Here is a 21,269-nt window from a genome sequence, read left to right on the forward strand (position 1 = left end):
TCTTTATAGGGATTTTGCCAGGACCAAACCGGTTCATCTAAATATGTAGGTTGTCGCGAAACCTGGGGATGTACAAGTTTCACTGTAATTGAAAAGGAAATCTGCGACAGCAGGAAACTTCTATCAGGAAGCGTGCACTCTTCTCATTTCACCATTACCGACCGCACCATAGGCACAGGTTGAAGTACTTTACGCTGAAGTGCTTGGTGGTGGTACGATTTTCGTTTTCTTTGGCAAACTCCATAACGGAAAGCTTGGAATTTCGCCGTATATATAATTGCTGTAGCCCCTCGCAAGAGAACAGTAAAACGCGACGGACGGATGACGAAGGCTAAACGTCCAAAATCAACCAAGCATGCGTTGCAGCGAAGATGCAGAGAACGAGGCAAACAGTTAGCGCGACAGGCCCAACAGATCTTCGCATGCATCCGGTGTCAAAAGTTGGGAGCACAAAATATCCAAGTAATATATTTTTTTTAACTGACAGAATATTAGGGGTGTGCAATTTATGCGAGTAGGTATGGTATTTGAAATTAACAAACAAACTTGTTTAACTATGTGCAGCCTGTATGTAAAGATTGTTTTAGTGTGGCGTGGGGCTGCTATACCGTGAACCGGCTTGTGCAGTTGGAATTCACACTGTCACTAGCCCGCCTGTCAGAGTTAAGTGAGCATACTACCTCTGCCCAAAATGATTTTTCTTCCATAAAATTTAAACCATGTTGTTCAGGCATAAATGTGCTATATTGCCACGTTCCATTTCCTAAGTTTTTGTTATCGTCCCAAAACACCACACGATTCTCAGCGCAAACCGCGCCTGCAGTTTTAGAGAAGGTTCCAGACTGTAGTAGATCATTTCGATAACATCACGCCAACTGTGCGAACGGTACAGATTGTTCTGGAACCTACGTCACCGCCAGCGATGACGCTAGAACATTCGACGGCAAGAGTATAAATGCCGACGCGCTTCGCCGCTTGTCAGTTGTTGATCGAAGGCCGACGCTCCGTTCGCCGCTATCAGTCCGAGACTGCTATCTGTGCGAGACTGCTGCTGTAATTGGACTTTACGTTTACCGGGCACAGGTTCGCCCAAATAAATAATTAAATCCCAACACGAAGTCTCCTGTCTTCGGCCATGGGTGCACGTTAAAGAACCCCAGGTGGTCTAAATTTCCGGAGCCCTCCACTACGGCGTCTCTCATAATCATATAGTGGTTTTGGGACGTTAAACCCCACATATCAATCAATCCTGTCTTCGGCCACGTCACGACCCCGTGACATCTGGTGGAGGGGCTGCTTCGTTCATGTACAGGACGCCCCCGTCAAGCCGTACCGGACGCCCCCGCCCAGCCCACGATGGTCATGCATCAACCCAGGGAACCACCAATTTTCCATGGGTCATCGTTCGAAGACCCAGAGTCCTGGCTAGAAACATACGACCGTGTGGCCGCCCTCAACCACTGGGACCATGACGAAAAGCTGCGTCGTGTGTTCTTCTATTTGGAAGACACCGCAAGGACCTGGCTCGAAAATCGGGAGTCCACGCTCCGAACGTGGGATGTTTTCTGTGGCGCATTCCTACAAACGTTCGCGAGCGTCGCTCGCAAAGAGAGGGCCGCTGCTTTATTAGAGACCCGGGTTCAGCTACCAAATGAAAAGGTTGGAATTTTTACAGAGGAGATGACCCGCCTATTTCGTCACGCTGACCCAGACATGCCTGAAGAGAAGAAAGTTCGTTTCCTCATGCGAGGGGTCAAACAAGACATCTTCGCGGGACTAATGAGGAATCCACCGAACACCGTCCAAGAATTTGTATCCGTGGCGACCACCATCGAAAAAACCCTGGACATGCGCACCAGACAGTATAATCGTCGCCTGACTCCAGAATGCGCTGCTGCTCAAGCCAGTAACTCCGACAACCTGCGTGAAACGATCCGAGCGATCGTGCGGGAAGAGCTGCGCAAGCTGTTGCCTTCGGCGCAGCCTCAAGTGGATTCAATCGCCGACATTGTGCGAGAAGAAGTTCAGCAATCACTTCAAATTCCCCACGCACCGCTGCACGAGCCGGAAGCTATGAGCTACGCCGCTGCACTGCGCCACAACGCTCCTCCCCGTCCACGCCAAAACGCCGCCCCATCGCACTTCCGTCGACAGACGCCACCGCCGCCACCACCCCCACCGACGTCATACCGTTCGCCAACGGCCCAGCGCAGTGCACCGAGGAAGACTGACGTCTGGCGCACCACTGACCATCGCCCGCTCTGCTACCACTGCGGCGAGGCCGGACACACATACCGCCGTTGCCAGTACCGACAGATGGGACTGCGTGGCTTCGCCGTCAATGCACCACGCCCACAGCCAGGAGAACGACCACGTGACATCGCCGACTACCTGACAGGAACTCGGTGGACACCACGAAGCCCTTCGCGTTCGCCGTCGCCCAGCCGCCGCACGTCACCGCACCACCGACAGTACTCTGGCCCAACGCGGGGCCGGTCTCCTAGCCCGTATCCGGGAAACTAAGGGCAGCAACCGGTGGAGGTGCGGTTGCTGTGCGACGAACTACCGAAGATCCTCCCACGACGACGACGCCGCGACGGAGCTTTCCGAACACAACGCCAACCAGCCAAAGCCCTGACGGCGAAAGCTCACTTACCGAAGGTGGCCTGACGACGCAACATGGAAGCAGCGGAACAAGCCGACGCAGCCGTGACCCGACGCCACGCCCTAACTGTAATGCGAGACGGCGAACTAGTGACCTCGACGTTCTTATCGACGGCCACAGTGTGACCGCTCTCGTCGATACTGGAGCCGACTATTGTGTCATCAGTGGGTCGTTCGCCGCGAAGTTAAAGAAAGTTAGGACAGCTTGGAAAGGCCCTGAAATCCACACAGCCGGAGGTCATCTCGTAACGCCTGCAGGAATCTGCACAGCAAGAGTCACCATTAACGGCCGTATTTATCCTACAGACTTCATAGTCCTACAGCGTTGCTCGAGAGATGTCATCCTTGGCATGGACTTCTTATGCCTCCATGGTGCTGTCATCAACCTAAAAACAAAGTCGATAACGTTATCCACAGAAGAAGCACTACCGCCGCGCACGCCGTCTGGACACCATGCCTTGAATGTGCTGGAAGAACAAGTCACCATTCCGCCTCGCTCAAGCGTCATTATTTCAGTCGGCGCTCCTGAATCACCCGACTTCAAAGGCGTCGTTGAAGGCAGTCAGCATCTGTTGGTCACCCGAAATATTTGCGTCGCAAGAGGAATTGCAGAGCTGCGGGGAGGCAAAGCAACGGTTATGCTCACGAATTTCAGCAATGAGTACAAACATGTGAACAAAGGAACAACGGTCGCATACATCGAAGAAATTGTCGAAGCCACCAGTGCTTTCGCCCTCGCCGATTCTGCGGAACCTGCTCAGAGGAACCAAGCCCCTCCCATAGCTTTCGACGTCAATCCCAGACTTCCGAACGATAAGCAAGAACAGCTCAAGGCCCTTCTCCTGCAATACGAAGATTGCTTTTCGTCGTCATCGAAAATTCGGCAGACCCCAATCACGAAACATCGCATCATAACCTAAGAAAATGCCAGACCACTCCGTCAGAGTCCGTACAGGGTTTCGACGCGAGAACGTGAGGCAATGAAGAGACAAGTTGATGAAATGCTGCGAGATGACATTATCCAGCCGTCCAAGAGTCCGTGGGCATCCCCCGGGTGTTAGTGAAGAAAAAGGATGGGACCCTACGTTTCTGCATCGATTATCGCCGCCTGAACAAAATCACAAGAAAGGATGTGTATCCTCTCCCACGAATAGACGACGCCCTTGATCGGCTCCATAACGCCAAGTACTTCTCGTCAATGGACCTCAAGACTGGCTATTGGCAAATCGAAGTCGACGAAAGAGACCGAGAGAAGACGGCGTTTATAACACCGGACGGCCTCTTCGAGTTTAAGGTGATGCCCTTCGGCCTTTGCTCAGCGCCTGCAACGTTTCAACGCGTTATGGATACAGTACTGGCAGGATTGAAGTGGCAGACTTGCCTTGTGTACTTGGACGTCGTCGTCGTGTTTTCCTCGAGTTTCGATGAGCATCTTCGGCGCCTTGAAGCTGTACTTCAAGCCATCAAGACTTCCACACTCACACTGAAGCCAGAAAAGTGCAGATTTGCGTATGAAGAGCTCTTGTTTCTGGGGCACGTTATAAGCAAGTCTGGAGTTCGTCCTGATCCACGGAAAACAGCCGCCATCGCCGACTTCCCGCCGCTCACTGACAAGAAAGCCGTGCGCCGATTTCTGGGCCTGTGCGCCTATTATAGGCGGTTCGTGAAAAACTTCGCCCACATCGCCGATCCTCTCACTAACCTTACCAAGGCCGACGTGGAGTTCAAGTGGGAAACGCCACAGGAACACGCTTTCCAGGAGCTTAAACATCGCCTCCAGACGCCTCCGTTACTTGCCCATTTCGACGAATTCGCCGAGACAGAAATACATACTGACGCAAGCAGCGTAGGTCTTGGCGCCGTTCTTGTGCAGAGGGCTGACGGACTTGAAAGGGTTATTAGTTACGCCAGCCGATCGCTATCCAAAGCAGAAGCAAATTATTCCACAACAGAAAAGGAGTGCCTCGCCATCATCTGGGCTACGTCAAAATTTCGCCCATACCTCTACGGCAGGCCCTTCAAAGTTGTGAGCGACCACCATGCCTTGTGTTGGCTAGCCACTTTGAAGGACCCTTCAGGTCGCCTCGCACGATGGAGCCTGAGACTTCAAGAATATGACTTTACTGTCATTTACAAGTCCGGCAAAAAACACTCCGACGCCGACTGTCTCTCTCGTGCGCCTGTCGACCAACCACTACCCGACGACCCGGATGACGACTACTTCTTGGGAACGATCACTACCGACGACTTCGCTGAACGACAGCGGGCCGACCCGGAACTGAAGGCCCTAATAGAATACCTCGAAGGCAGGACTGCCGAAGTCCCGAAGGTATTCAAGCGCGCACTTGCGTCGTTTTTTCTACGAAACGGTCTTCTACAAAAGAAAAACTTTTCACCGCTTCGGGCTAAGTACCTCCTTGTGGTGCCTTCAGCTCTGCGACCAGAACTCCTGCAGGCCCTGCACGACGATCCGACGGCAGGGCACCTCGGTGTTTCTCGCACGCTCGCGAGGATACAAGAAAGGTACTACTGGCCGCGTCTTACCACCGACGTCACTCGTTATGTGAGGACATGCCGGGACTGTCCGCGATGCAAGACACCGCCGACAAGGCCAGCGGGACTTGTGCAGCCAATCGATCCACCTTGCCGACCTTTCCAGCAGATTGGTATGGACCTACTGGGGCCGTTCCCGACGTCGGCTTTCGGAAACAAGTGGATCGTGGTAGCTACCGACTACCTCACCCGCTACGCCGAGACAAAAGCCCTGCCAAAAGGCAGTGCATCCGAGGTAGCTAAGTTCTTCGTCGAAAATATCGTCCTACGTCACGGCGCCCCGGAGGTCCTTATCACCGACAGAGGAACGGCATTCACTGCCGACTTAACTCAAGCGATCTTGGCATACAGCCAAACAAACCACCGCCGGACGACAGCGTACCACCCACAGACCAACGACCTCACCGAGCGGCTTAACAAGACGATCGCCGACATGCTGTCAATGTACGTCGATGTCGAACACAAGACGTGGGACGCCATTCTTCCGTATGTGACCTTCGCATACAACACGGCAGTGTAGGAGACGACGCAGATATCTCCATACAAATTGGTCTACGGAAGGAGCCCGACAACGACGCTCGATGCCATGTTACCCAACGTCACCGACGAAGAAAACCTCGATGTGAGCGAGTACCTTCATCGCGCCGAAGAAGCCCGACAACTTGCGCGGCTCCGTATCAAGAATCAACAGACGACCGACAGCCACCGTTACAACCTTCGACGACGCTTCGTGGAATACCAGCCCGGTGAACGTGTTTGGGTGTGGACGCCGATACGCCGACGTGGACTAAGTGAAAAGCTTCTGCGACGGTACTTCGGACCGTACAGGGTGGTTCGACGTCTCGGCCCACTTGATTACGAGGTTGTCCCCGACGGCATCACGAACTCTCAACGACGCCGATCGCGACCTGAAGTCGTCCATGTCGCGCGCCTCAAGCCGTTTCATGCGCGTTAACAAACTGAACCAGTGTTTTTTTTTGTATTATTGTTGTATCGTAATTTATTCATTGTACTTTCTTGTATTATTATTGTACTTTCATCTTTAGTTAAAGCATCGGGACGATGCCTTTTTTCAGAGGGGGGCAATGCCACGTTCCATTTCCTAAGTTTTTGTTATCGTCCCAAAACACCACACGATTCTCAGCGCAAACCGCGCCTGCAGTTTTAGAGAAGGTTCCAGACTGTAGTAGATCTTTTCAATAACATCACGCCCACTGTGCGAACGGTACAGATTGTTCTGGAACCTACGCCACCGCCAGCGATGATGCTAGAACATTCGACGGCAAGAGTATAAATGCCGACGCGCTTCGCCGCTTGTCAGTTGTTGATCGAAGGCCGACGCTCCGTTCGCCGCTATCAGTCCGAGACTGCTATCTGTGCGAGACTGCTGCTGTAATTGGACTTTACGTTTACCGGGCACAGGTTCGCCCAAATAAATAATTAAATCCCAACACGAAGTCTCCTGTCTTCGGCCACGTCACGACCCCGTGACAATATATAAAAAATTTGAAAACTTAGCGTATTTTACCGCTTATAACCTACGCCTTACTACTTTTAAAATCCAGCTGCAGCTTGAATTTGCTTCAACTTGGCTTAGAACCCGAGGAGTGATATTCGTGCATGCCCACTGAGATATTCATGTTTTTTTATGAAAAGTGCAAGCTCACTTAGGGTGTAACCCTTTGCTTATCGTTATGTGATGCTCCGCCTCTTGCTAGAACTACATAGCTCGGTTTGGCCATGGCAGCGCCAAGCTGGCCAGGCAAGCCCAGAGCAAGGAGAAGACACTTGGCAAAATGGTGGCAGCTGGTTTGACCGAAAAGGTCATTGCAGACAAGGTGCGTACTGTAGAGTACTTTCTTTGATTTTGCTGTTGAGAAAAGATGGGTCACGTTCAAGTGCTGCGGCCTTTGCCACTCATCATTTTTTCAGAATTCGTCAAGGTAGTTGAGCTTACAAGCTTCAAACTTCATCACACTGTAGTTGTTCAGTCAGTAATGCTAGTTATGGGTTTGCCCACAAGGAAAAACGTGGTGGCTCTAGGAATAGCAAGAAATGACCAAAAAACTCCACTCCCTTGCCAGTGCAAAACTTACACCGAGTGTGAGCATTGCGCCATAATTAACTGCTTGAAGAAGTCTTCTAAAGCTACGTTTCATTTAGTACAGGAAAGTCAAAACTTGCATGAGAAACCTCAAATGTGGCCTAAAGGGGCAGACTGGTCTTTGGGGCCCAAAAGTGACAAAAAAATTCATTTCTTTTAAATTGACATATTTGGTTTCTATCTCTCTGCAAATTTTCACATACCAGGAAATGGAAATTTTTTTGTAATTTCATTCTAGCTGTCCAGATTCTTGGTGCTGTTAACATGCAGAACCTGCAAAAAAGGGGGAACAGACTTTGAGACTTCTTTATAATTTGCCAGCACCTGTGTCTAAAGCTCTACTACCAATTTATGAGTGCCTTTACGAGTATCGCAAAACATGCGCACCATGATTGTTGCGTTTTGAAGAAGCTGCGTTTTCAGTTTTTTCCTTTTTTTTCTCAAAAAAGTAAATTTACGACTGTTCAGTTTTGAGGCTCAATATCTCTACAGCTAGGGCAGGTACAGCAATAATTCCTTTTGCAGTGGAAGCCTGTATGTGTGTAGAATGCAAGTACGGGAGCAGAATTCTGAGCACAAGTCTTTCAATTAATAACTTATGAAAATTTTATCACAATTCTAGCTGCTTTTGAAAGTGGATAGTTCATTTTGCTGTAAAATGGCCAAGAAAAGCCTAAAAACAAAAACCTCTTGTATACGTTCAATCTATAGTCATTAGTCTATGTTGGCATATCTTAAATACCACTTTTAATTGAGCACTTTTTTTTTCTATGGTGACCTTAAACAATAAGGATGAACTTAAGTTATTTCAGGAACAAGATGAGTTACGGGAAGACTAAATAAATATTTGAAATCAGCAGCAAAACTCCATAATCCTGCTGAGTTTGGCCAAGATCACAGAAAAAATAAACAAAAAAATGTCTAAGACCAGTCTGCCCCCTTAACATGTTTTGCAATTGGAATGCTGTATGTGTGTGACTACTGGGTTATCTTTTGGAAAGGCTGTCTTAGCTTCACACAACAAATTTGCTAGTGACATATGAAAACTAGTGCACTCAAACCTTGATATAACAAACCCGGATATACTGAAATATTGTTTATAATGAAGTAAGTAACAATAGTCTTAATAAATAGTGTTAGCAATATACTTCTATAACAAATTTTTGGTTATAACAAACTTATATTCGTCTGAGATGCAACTTAGTTCTAAAGAGGTTTGAGTGTATATCAGCATTATTGTTCATCTCTGCCCAAATTTGCCCACTATGATGCAGGCTGTTATAGTGTTAGGAATATACTTTTAGAACAATATGTTGGTTATAACGAATTTTTGGTTATAACAAATTGCAGTGTTAGGAATACAACTTGGTTATAATGAGGTTTGAGTGTATCGCCATTTTTGTTCATCTCTGCCAAAATTTCCACACTAATATGCAGGCTGTTGGATTTACCAAGCGATACAGTAGCAGGTGTCTCGAATTTCGGTATTCTTCATATGCCGTCTATGGGCGGCAAGAGTGTGCTAAAACTGAGCTGTTTGGTACATTTTTGGACATTAACAGACAGTGTCCGGGTTTGAGTGCTGTCTGCTTCGCTCCAAAGACTTCTCTGTGTGATCTTGCATCTGGCAGAGCTGCTTAGCTGTTTAAACAATTGGCTAATGACTACATTCATCATAACATTAGCTTTTCAGGTGAATTCGCAATGTGACCTTGCCTTGATCATTACAGACAGTGCAGTTTTACTTTCCCTCGTGTGGTCCAATCCCTCCTCCGGTGATCATGGTGCAGAATGTGTCTTTCCGGTACAGTGACAACGGGGTAAGCATCACTTATCGTTACCTCTTCTGACATTATAAACAATCGAACGCACCTGCGATCTTGCTTTTATAATATAGAATGTCTGGCTTTATGTAATGTTTTCACGAAGTCTTGTACTTGGCGGTTATTGCCTCTCAGGCAAGAGCAGCAGAGTCTGAATACATGCTGAGTGTATTCAAAAGACTTCAATCATCAGCAGCAGTTATTCACAAAATTGCAGCGCAAGTTCATTCGTATTTATTCGAATATAGGTCGACCTTCATTTTTTTTTTCCAAAAATATTGTTCATAACCAGCTAATGACCTATATATGTGACCAAAAAAATCTCGACCTAAATTCACGATCAAACCGACCAAAAGCACCAAGCTTATGGCGTTCTACTGCCTCGCCTGCTGTTCTTAAGGTGGTTCCTGCTGCATACGCATGTTATATAGTACCATAAAATCTGAAATAAAGACCCCCCTCCTCCTTTTCGACTACTTAAGTAATCGAGAAAAAAGTTATTTTGCAATAGCAGCGAACCGCCCCCATCAAATGCAGCCATTCCGCCGTGTTTTGCGCTGAAATCCAAGGTTTTCATAGGTATTGGCTGTGAAGCCCCTTACCCGCTAGCCGTGCTTCAGGTATTGCCTTCCGGGGCGCAGCCGCACTGGCATTGGCCAGAGGCCTCGCCGTCACTGCCTAACACCTTGTTCATTACACGGTCGGCGTGACGGGGTGATGGTTCACACTTGCTTTAGACGCTTCGCTATGCTCCCTCCTAGGCTGCAGAAATTTGGCGCTTTCTTCCTTTAACCACCACCACCATTTGGTTGTGCGCAGTTTGGATGATGTCACATCGGCTGAGCTACACAGGGGACTTCAAGTGCCAAGTGATACTTTTTACCGAGGACTTGAGCAATTGTGCAATGCAGTACGAGTTCTGTGTAAATGAGACGTTGATTAGGGGTTGGCGAAAGCAGCGGGACCGTCTGTTTGCATGCAAATGTCACCGTCAGGCCTTTCGCCGCCCAGAAATCGGCAGTGGTAGCAGCAAGGACGTTGTTTTTTGGGAAGTCGCGGATGCTTGCAAAGAATCCGATGACGACATCATCTTGCACATCTGACAAGATGACAGCTTCGGCAGCGATTATGGCGCTGAGTTATGTAAATAAGGGTGTGCTATGTTTCAATTTCTCTATTCTTAAATTTCAATTTCTCTATTTTTAAATTAAAAAAAAAAACATTGGTCGACCTATATTCGCATATTTTTTTTTTTTTTTTTCGTCTCGTAGAACACTATAAGTAGGGGTCGAACTATATTCGTGCTTGACCTATTTTCAAGTAAATAGGTAATTGGAGACGTAGGTCTTGGAATGACTAAGTCTGGCCATAAAATATATTTCTTACGAAACTTATTTTCTGGGCACTTATACTTCTCACATTATACTTACTCACTTTAAAGTTGGTCTGGAATTGCGATGTAAGGGTCTTCAAAGTGCTCCGGCAGCTGTAAAATGCCCCCAGAAGAAAAAAACATTTGTTTGAACTTCGTGGGCGCCCATTAGCGTTTCAGCGGGCCGAGCGTTGCCACATTAAGCTAGATTTGAAGCTGTTTCCTTTGTGCGAATCTCAAAATAGCGTCGTCCAAGCAGAAAGGCCGCTGCCGCAAGTTTTCTGGAGGTCGTTCCCGAATTGCTGATTGGCTCTCACTCAGTGCGCATTTCGAGTAGTCGTATCGAGTCTCCCATTGGCTGACCTGGCTGGCGCTTTTTTCAAGAGCGTCATCTTGCATTTCCCATTGGCTGGTGTGATCGACGGGTCTTTTTTTTTTTTAATATTATTCCGCATTCGCCATCGTGGCTGTTTGATTGCGTGCCCCTGCTTATGTGCCCATGCATGTTTCTCAACGCACTGTGTTTCTGCTTTGCGCTGGTAGTTCTTTCATACAATCCAGATGCCCGGAGACTTGTCTGAAATTGCCTTCCCAACAAGTTTTTCGAAGCGGTAAAAGGTGGGCTTTGAACAAGAAGGGGTCTGCTAAAAGTGCACCATCGGGACGAGAGTTTGGTGGAATCGGTGTCCATTAGGCACTTTTGCATTCACGATCCGCTCTGATCAGACCTGTGTATGGTAGCGATTTACGCACAGACTCGTAGAATTAACTGTGAAGCGCATGTGTGAACGATCGCGGAAGCAGCGGATAGAGTGCACCTCATGCTCCGCATATGAGGTCGATATCGAAGGGTGAAGGTGCGTTGGCTTAGTTTCACCACAGTTTTGCAGCTGAGCTCACCACCTCTCGGTAAAACTTGCTCATTAGAAACGAGAAATCTATGCACTTTTCTGTACCGTCTCGGGACGCTACATCTGCGTGTGGCTGAGTGTAAGCGATGCTCAGCTCATAGAAATCTATTACATAGGGCAGCATGCTATCTAACTTACAGGTTGTTAATTAATGATTAACATCCAGACAGTTAAAGATACATATGGTTAATTAATTATAATCGACTTCCCATTCATTTATGAGGAAACAATGGCTTTAGTCTCATACCCCATGGTCATTTGAATACCAACCAACCCTACCCCCAGCTACTTGCCATGGTGGGGCTCAGATGATGCTTTGCTCATTAGAATTGTTTTTTATGATTCTTTCAATGAAATAGGACACTTTCTGTTTTGTTTAGCAGAGAAACAGACAGGAACATCTAAATAAAATTTACTAAAAATTCCTTTTAAAAAATTTCTACAGTGAATGTCAACAACTTCAAATGCTATTTTTTCAGCTTCACATTTTTTGCCAGCCTGACTAGCCTTACGAAACTTTTCGTTATGCCAATTTTAATAAATGTTGTACTGTTTAACTCGTAAGGAGTCAAACTGTGGAGCTACGATATTTTTTATGGCAAGGCTAAGTTGAGCATATGAAATTTTGTGAATAGCAATGTGAGCTAATTACACTTCAGAATTATACGGCATCAACACAATTGGAAATTTTTATATGGTAATGTATATCAGCATCAATATAAATAACATAGCTCCACGTGGCAAACCTTTGGCTACAGCTGCATCTTAAACTGAACCAAAATATATTGAGGGAAAGTGCCATAATGACCAATAAAAAATGGCCTAATTACACTTTGCTCATTTTTTGATATTCTGAGAAGTAATTGAGGCACAATAAAACTGATCACATTTTCGAAAACAGGAGCAAGGTGCACATATACACACTTAAATTCTTTAAATTATCTCTAATAGTAAAAATCTTCACTGTTAAGACCAGTGTCCCCCCTTAACGAGTGAGTGATGTTACAGTAGGTGCAGGAATGCTATGCGGCTCCTGCACAGTAGCAAAGCTTAGCCCAATGTTAAAGAGTTTCTAGCAGGCTTTTTAAGCCCCTTCTGTTGATCAGCTTGGATGAAATCCTTTCTTATTTGTGCAGACGGGAACACACATTTGTTTGAAATTAGGCCACTAGGAACTGTTGTGCCCTTGCAGTTTCTACAGCCCGCTGGACAGACCAAAGTTGGTCTGAAACTTCTGAGCTGAGCTGCACTAAAGCATCTCTCGCATTAGCATTCTAATTTGACAGTGGAACTTATCTGCTTGGAGTACCAGAATGTCTTACTTACAGACCTTGGGTCACAGTGCAAAACAGTGCTACTGCAGTGAGTGACAGACATCTAACGCAAAACACAAACACTTATTTTTTCTATTTGCCTCAAACAAGTTTGTGGTAAGAGAATGGGAAGCACCGTTTAGCGACAATGCCATCGCTTTGAGTCTCATTTCAGTCAGCTGTAACGCTTGATCCACGAGCATAACCAACGTACTCTGAGACTGGTTTGGCTTGACCGGGAACTACCAATGTTGCCAACCGTAATTTTAAATCCCCGTGGGTTTAGTGCACAGAGGGCGGCACAGTCAAGTCCGTTGTCAGTCCACGTCAACACGATAAAAGTGCACTTATTGCACCGAATTTCGGAGGGGGGGGGTTCTGATTTTGTTCACTGTAGCTGATGGTTCATCGTATCATTGGGGCCTGCTTAAAGTGAAACTCGCTTTATTAATTTGATACACAGACTAAACTTGGGCTAAATAGTGATCTGTTGTATCCAAAAATCTGTTGTACACAGGTCCAATATATTGCAGTATACTGTATTGTAATCTGAGATGGAGATTGAATGCAGGAGCTGCTTTTGAGTGCAAAGATGTACTTAATCTTCGACTCATGTGTCGGGTGCACCGAGCGTGGGTGCTACATCGACGAGATTATCTGTCATTTCTCCGTATCTAGATGAATGGTGCGTGACGTATGGGTGTTTTTTGCAGCCTTGGATTTATAAAGATCTGGAGTTTGGCATTGACCTAGATACCAGGGTGGCCTTGGTGGGACCCAACGGAGCCGGCAAATCGACTCTCCTGAAGCTCCTTTGTGGCGAGGTGAGGCAGCTGGTTTGACACCGGTCTAGTGGTTCATGATCACTACGAAGTGCGGGCAGTGTGACACGATGGTTACGATGAAGTAATTTGCGGCAACTCTCTTCATTAGCCTTTCCAGTGGCACTATTCTCACTTCATAATTGGTTGTCTAGCCTCTCCACTGATTCTTAGCTATTTACGAGATTTGCTCCGCGGGGCTTTCTTGCCTCAGTGTGTGCACTGTGACAGTGTTTCCTGCGTCATTTTAGTCTTGAGCATTCGTGCATGAGCTTGTTGCCGCAGTACAAGGAACTCGCTTCTTGGTGGTCTTTGAACATTATATCTGATGCGGTTTGTTCTCCCACACAGCTTGTGCCTAATGACGGCTTAATCAGGACACATTCGCACCTGAAGATTGCTCGATATCATCAGGTAAGATGATTGTTTGCTTCTGCACCTGTGTACTACAGCCAGCTTCTTATGCAGCTGTCAGCTCTTTGGGCATGAGCGATAACCCATTCATCACGCTTTCAATGAGAGTATAACATCTTTTATAACAGACATAGATATTTACATAAAGGATGGGCAGAGGATCGTCATGACTTTCTGTGTCTGCCCTGTTTTGAGCACTGTTTTATTCCCAGTTATAAGAGCGGCTTTGTGTGAGCAGTTGTGCTTGTCGATAACTTTGCTTAGTCATGAATTGTTTGTGCTTGTCGATTCAACCTAGTGCTGAAAGCAGTAAAATGAGAAGGTTGACATTTCGTTATGCAGTGACTGATAGCCCCCAGCATCATCTGCGCATGTTCTGAATGGGTGTGATCACATCCATCTTTATGCTTTTTCTTGCATAGCACCTGTCTGAGCAACTGAACCTGAACATGTCTGCTCTGGAGTACATGATGTCCAGTTTCCCAGAGGTCAAGGAAAAAGAAGAGATGCGCAAGATCATTGGCCGCTATGGTCTCACTGGAAGACAGCAGGTGGGTTACGACGAAGAGTTGCGTGAACCGGGAAGGGAGAGATGGCTGTGCAGTTAGACAACCGGGCAGTCCTCAAAACTAAATCTGCGAATAGAAAAATTTTGGTTGCGAAGAGAATTCGAATATTAAAGTCTTAGTGTGAACTGGATCGAATATTTTTAGAATATTCCTAAATAGTTCTACTAGAGCATTTTTTCTAATACTTCGAAGCGAAGCTATAGAGAAAAGAAATTGGAGAGAATTCTTCATACTCATGTGAGGGAACAACATGAAAGTGTGTGAAAGTGGCTAAGTTGATGAAGTGCTGGCAGGGTGGTGTTTCATTATTGTCTTCTCAAGAATAAGGCAATGCAGAGGCCGAATTGTATTTATGCACATAACTTTGTGCAGCCGAAGTCTTGCTGACAACACTTTAGGAGTGAAAGTCAAAGATGCCATTTCCTCAGTCTCTCTTTCAACTTCCTTGGAAGCCTAACTGATGTAGCGGGAAAGGGTCTGCTCCCTTTGAGTCTAGAGATTCGAATATGCCTTGTGGACATGAATATATATATAACACCTGAAATTTGTGTGCCAAAAATATTTTGCATTCGATCTTTCAGACTTGTTGCCCAAATTTCAGGTCCATAACATAATTGAGCCCCCACCTCTGCCATATCTATCATCTTCATAGTGGAACCAGTGCTTCCAAAGTCTATTATTTGTAACTATAGCAGAACCTGAAAGGCAGCTTTGCCGCTATGCAAGAGTGATCATCATCATCATCATCAGCCTGGCTACGTCCACTGCAGGACAAAGGCCTCTCCCATGTTCCGCCAGTTAACCCGGTCCTGTGCTTGCTGCTGCCAATTTATACCCGCAAACTTCTTAATTTCATCTGCCCACCTAACCTTCTGTCTCCCCCTAACCCGCTTTCCTTCTCTGGGAATCCAGTTAATTACTCTTAATGACCAGCGGTTATCCTGTCTACGTGCTACATGCCCGGCCCATGTCCATTTCCTCTTCTTTACTTCAACTGTGATATCCTTAACCCTCATTTGTCCCCTAATCCACTCCGCTCTCTTCTTGTCTCTCAAGGTTACACCTACCATTTTTCTTTCCATTGCTCGCTGCGTCGTCCTCAATTTAAGCTGAACCCTCTTTGTGAGTCTCCAGGTTTCTGCTCCATAGCTAAGTACCGGCAAGATACAGCTGTTATATACCTTTCTCTTAAGGAATAATGGCAATCTACCTGTCATAATTTGAGAGTGCTGGCCGAATGTGCTCCACCCCATTCTTATTCTTCTAGTTACTTCAATCTCGTGGTTAGGCTCTGCGGTTATTACCTGCCCTAAGTAGACAGTCTTTTACAACTTCAAGTGCACTATTACCTATCTCGAAGCGCTGTTCCTTTCCGAGGTTGTTGTACATTACTTTCGTTTTCTGCAGATTAATTTTAAGACCCACCTTTCTGCTCTCCCTGTGTAACTCCGTAATCATGAGTTGCAATTCGTCCCCTGAGTTACTCAGCAATGCAATGTCATCGGCGAAGCGCAGGTTACTGAGGTATTCTCCATTAACTCTTATCCCTAACTGTTCCCATTCTAGGCTTCTGAAAACCTCCTGTAAGCACGCGGTAAATAGCATTGGGGAAATTGTGTCCCCCTGCCTTACACCCTTCTTGATTGGTATTCTGTTGCTTTCTTTATGAAGCACTATGGTAGCAGTTGATCCCCTGTAGATTTCTTTCAGAATGTTTATATATACTTCATCTACACCCTGATTCCGCAGTGTCTGCATGACGGCTAATATTTCTACTGAATCAAACGCCTTCTCGTAATCTATGAAGGCTATGTATAGTGGTTGGTTATACTCTGAGCATTTCTCTATTACCTGATTGATAGTATTAATGTGGTCAATTGTTGAGTAGCCTGTTCGAAATCCTGCTTGTTCCTTTGGTTGATTGAATTCTAATGTTTTCTTTACTCTGTTAGCAATTACCTTTGTAAATAGCTTGTACACTACAGAGAGCAAGGTGATCGGCCTGTAATTCTTCAAGTCCTTGTCATGTCCTTTCTTATGTATTAAGATGATGTTAGCGTTCTTCCAAGACTCTGGTACCCTTCCCGTCAGGAGACACCTCGTAAACAGGGTGGCTAGTTTTTCTAACACAATCTGTCCTCCATCTTTCAGCAGATCTGATGTTACCTGATCCTCACCAGCAGCTTTGCCTCTTTGCATGCTCTCCAAAGCTTTTCTGACTTCTTCTATCATTACTGGTGGGTTGTCGTCTGGGTTACTGCTAGTTCTTATAGTATTAAGGTCGTGGTTGTCTCGGCTACTGTACAGATCTCTGTAAAACTCCTCCGCTATTTTAACTATCCTATCCATATTGGTAGTTACTTTGCCTTCTTTGTCCCTTAGTGCACTAAGGGACATGCAAGAGTGATGGGATGAAGCATATTGAAAATCTGAAGAGCCACTGCCAATCAGATGTTGGTTGTTCTATTTGTCTTCAGGAAGTTCAAATAAATTGAATGGCGAAGTTTTGGTGCGAATAGAAACCACTCTTTAAAAAATATTCGAAATTTCAGATATTCTAGCACTTACTCAAAACATACTGAAATATGCCCTAACCCGAGTTCATGGAACATGAGTCGTATCCACCAGTGTATTATTCTTTAGTTGCGTTTAGCTGTGTTTGAACAAAAAATTATATTGAAAGCAACTCGTGCCCTGCATCCAATGCTGTACTCACTGAACTGCATCTACTGGTCAGACAGAATTACTTAACCAGGTGCTGGACCTTAAGTCCCATTTATTATAAACAGATAAATCTATCGCAGATCTTATTAGACGCATGAGTGATGTAGAAGAACATTACCAAAATATTTTTTCTTTGCGTTCTCATGTGGAAGCCTTGAAAGTGGGCACCGCTAACGTGACTGATACTTCTTTGCACAAGCTTGAAGCGTGTGTGGATGACGCTGAGAATCACTCTCAGTGCAGTCATCTTATTTTTTATGGCCTTCTTGAATCAACAGGATCAGAAACCTTTTTCCAAGCTGAACAACTTGTTATCAAGCACTGCTGTGATCATCTAGGTATTTCTGTTGATCCAAACGAAATTGAGCGTGCCCACCGTCTGGGTTGCCATAAAGATAATAACCACAATTGCCCCATAACTGCTAAATTCCCAGTCTATAAAACAAAATAAGTGATACTTTCTAATGGTCGGAAATTTAAGGTAACTGTTTACAGTGTTGGCGAAGATTTTTCTCGTCCTGTTCCACACGTCCGTCGGCATCTGATTGCTTTCGCTAAAACCAAATTGCTGTTCTCTCGTTGAATTGCAAAACACTGCTAATGGGTCACATGCGTTACGTCTACGATGAGCAATCTCAAACTGTGAAGGAAGTATCGTAGCGGTTACTTCGGCGTTAATCCACCTAGAACACCGCCATACCTCACCCTAATTCTAGCCTGTTGCTGTCAATAGTCTTCTCTAATGCACATAGTTTTTTTCCAAAACAGAACGCTTTTTCTGAGCTTGTTTTATCGTCCAGCAGTAACGTTTTGGTAATTACCACGACATGGCTAACAAATGATGTAACCGATGCAGAGGTACTAGATCACTTACTAGGATTTCATCTTTATCAAAAGGACCGCACTGGCGCACGAAGGGGTGGTGTTCTGATAGCTGTGAATCAACAATTATCGTGCTCTATGGCCAGGACTGACGCTCCCAAGCTTGAAATTCTCTGGGTCGTTTGTCGTGCTTGCCCCTATACCGTTCTTATAGGCGTCTGTTATAAGCTTCCACATAGTATTCCAGATTTCACATCTAAACAACAATATGAGTGACCTTATTAAGCGTTACTCAAGAGCAGAGATACTCCTTTTTGGAGATTTCAGTTTCCTCAAATAGATTGGAGTGGTAGCATTCAGTCAGCTGTAGGCTGCGAGTCTGCAAAAGATTTCGTAGACTTCTGTCTCAACTGCGATCTAACCCAACTGGTATCCCTACCAACGCGCGTCACAGAAAACAATTCTAACATCTTAAATTTAATATGAACTAGTTATTCAGAGAGCTGATCATCAATAATATATCTACGCACCATTAGTGACCACAAGGCAATACAAGCGACTTTATCGTTTTGGCCTATAAAACTCGATTCAGCCGCTAGAGCAATCCGCCTTGATGACCAAGGCATTTATAGCTCCTTTAATAACAAACTGGTGTCTTTCTTTCCTGAATTCAAAAGAATAAGTCAAATGCGCTCTGTTGATAAAAACTGGGTCATATTTAAAGATAAGCTAGCCACTCTTGTCGAGAAGTTTATTCCAAAAACCACGTTCACTGCTAACCGAAATAAGCCATGGTTTTTCCACACACTTAAGAAATTAAAAAACAAGAAGAACCGTCTATTTCGATCAGATAAACAGTCCAAGCTCTCGTCTGCATGGGACAAATACTATGCCACAGAAGTAGATTATCTGACGGCTACACGAAACGCCTAGCACTCTTTTTTTTTTTCATGAAGAGTTACTTAAATACTTGCAAACAGCCCTCACAAATTTTGGCGGGTGATGAACCCTCAGGAGACGTGCACAATAAGTGTTCTAAAGGCGAATGGTGATGCAGATAACAACATTCAATGTGCGAATATCTTTAGCGAGACCCTTTTTTTTGGTTTTTACCAACGAAATTGCCTTTTCTGAGCTTTCTTCCCCCTCTAGTATTACGGAGCCTATGTCCCAAATTATTTTTTCTACCAGCGAGGTCATTTCGATCATAGCAAATATTAAGCTTTCATTATCTGCAGGCGAGGACGATATTAACTCATAACTCTTAATAAACATTAAACATGTGTGTGCCGCGTACCTAACTGTTATTTTCGCAGTCATTATTATCAAGCATTCTGCCACCAAACTGGAAAGTGGGGAAGGTTATTCCAGTCTTCAAATCGGGTAACAGGGACTCGCCACTAAATTACCGTCCCATATCTTTACCTAGTGTCCACTATAAAATCATGGAACATGTCATATACTCCCATATTATCAACCTTTTAGATTCAATACACTTCTTTCATCCCTGTCAACATGGATTCCGAAAAGGTTATCCTTGCGAACAAAGCTGGCCATTTTCCTTCATGACCTACATTCTAACCTTGACTGTAACATTCAGACTGATGCCATTTTCCTAGATTTTGCTAAAGCATTCGTTACTGTCCCTGACAAACGCCTCATTCTAATATTATCTCTGTTTTAATTCTAGACCCCAACGTACTTGCATGAATCACATCTTTCCTGACTAACCACTCCGAGTTCATTCTTATTGACAATCATTGTTCTAACGACTGCTTGTAATGTCAGGTGCCCTGTCCTGGGACCTCTTCTTTTCCTTATTTATGTTAACAATTTACCAACGAATGTATCGTGTAACTTTTGCATGTTTGCAGATGACTGTGTTATTTACCATTCAGTAACCAACACTCATGACCAAACATTAATTCAGCATGACGTTAACAACATACAAACATGGTGTAATCATTGGCTAATGAAACTAAGTCCTAATAAATGTAAGCTTGTTTCTTTTTTTTTTTTTTTGCTGCCATAACCCCCTCTGTTCACCTATTCAATTGCTAAGGAAATAAAGTGGAGTGAAGTACTACTTGAGGCAGACTTCGTTAAGTTCCACCCAGACTTATTCTGCCACTTTTAGTTGCTTCTGGGGGCTCGATGCTGTCAAGCACACGCATGATGAGCGATGAAGTTTGAATTAAGTGTCAGATTGGTTCAGCAAAGCCTGCAAGGTAGAGTAATTTTCATTGGAGGAAAGTTGTCATCCACCTTATTGTTGCATGAAAGCTGCTTGGAAAAAAAAAATTATGACCGGTGAACATCATTTTTTTTTTCATTTGTAGCTTGAAATTTTCTGCTGAAACCAAATTTATTATCAATATAATCTGTTTCCACTCTTATGAATGTATGCAGGCTAGTTGAGGTCAATTGTTTCTTTCCTCTTGCGTCTGTCTCAAGAACTGAGAATTGAAAATTTATGTCCAGTGTTCAATAGATTCCCAGTTTCACCCTGCTTCACTTGTGACGTTGCAGATCTGCCCGATTCGGCAACTGTCAGACGGCCAGCGCTGCCGTGTGGTGTTCGCCTGGCTGGCATGGCAGGTGCCCCACCTGCTGCTGCTGGACGAACCGACCAACCACTTGGACATGGAGACCATCGATGCGCTTGCCGAGGCCATAGCGGAGTTCGACGGTGGCATGGTCCTGGTGAGCCACGACTTCCGGCTCATCAGCCGCGTTGCCGAAGAGATCTGGGTGTGCGAAAACCAGACAGTCACCAAGTGGAAAGGGGACATTCTCTCGTACAAGGAACACCTGCGCAAGAAAGTCATGGCCGATGCACAAATAAACAGGCCCAAATGACCAGGAAAGGAGCCCTTATTAGTGCTGCTTGCTACGGTTTTCTCAACAACAAAGATAATAAAAATGAAACACTTGTCCATGCTGTGCAGTTCTGGATGACTCAGCCGCCATGTTTTTAGGGGTGGGGTTACTACAAGTATGGCAGAAAGTTTAGCTAGTAGGTAGGGGTTCATGATACAGTTGATTTGATTGATTTGTAGGGTTTAACGTCCTAAAACCACCATATGGTTATGAGTGTCGCCATGGTGGAGGGCTCAGGAAATTTCGACCGCCTGGGGTTCTTTAACACGCACCCTCATGATAGAGTTGAACCCCTTAAC

The 21,269-nt window shown here is 45.3% G+C and overlaps 1 protein-coding gene across 1 annotated transcript in view; it reads left to right on the top strand.

Annotated features, from left to right (window-relative positions):
• Nucleotides 1–21,026, top strand: part of LOC119178777 (ATP-binding cassette sub-family F member 2) — a 63,644-nt gene extending 42,618 nt beyond the window's left edge. Inside the window, exons 9-14 of the mRNA XM_037430020.2 lie at nucleotides 6,936–7,055; nucleotides 9,052–9,141; nucleotides 13,454–13,564; nucleotides 13,913–13,975; nucleotides 14,398–14,526; nucleotides 20,620–21,026. Of these exons, the coding sequence (XP_037285917.1) occupies nucleotides 6,936–7,055; nucleotides 9,052–9,141; nucleotides 13,454–13,564; nucleotides 13,913–13,975; nucleotides 14,398–14,526; nucleotides 20,620–20,949 (843 nt within the window). The 3' untranslated portion in view covers nucleotides 20,950–21,026. The remainder of the gene's footprint in view (nucleotides 1–6,935; nucleotides 7,056–9,051; nucleotides 9,142–13,453; nucleotides 13,565–13,912; nucleotides 13,976–14,397; nucleotides 14,527–20,619) is intronic.
• Nucleotides 21,027–21,269: the final 243 nt, after the last annotated feature.

The sequence above is a fragment of the Rhipicephalus microplus genome, unplaced genomic scaffold, assembly GCF_043290135.1.
Source record: "Rhipicephalus microplus isolate Deutch F79 unplaced genomic scaffold, USDA_Rmic scaffold_18, whole genome shotgun sequence".
In the NCBI taxonomy this organism is placed as follows: Eukaryota; Metazoa; Arthropoda; class Arachnida; order Ixodida; family Ixodidae; genus Rhipicephalus; species Rhipicephalus microplus.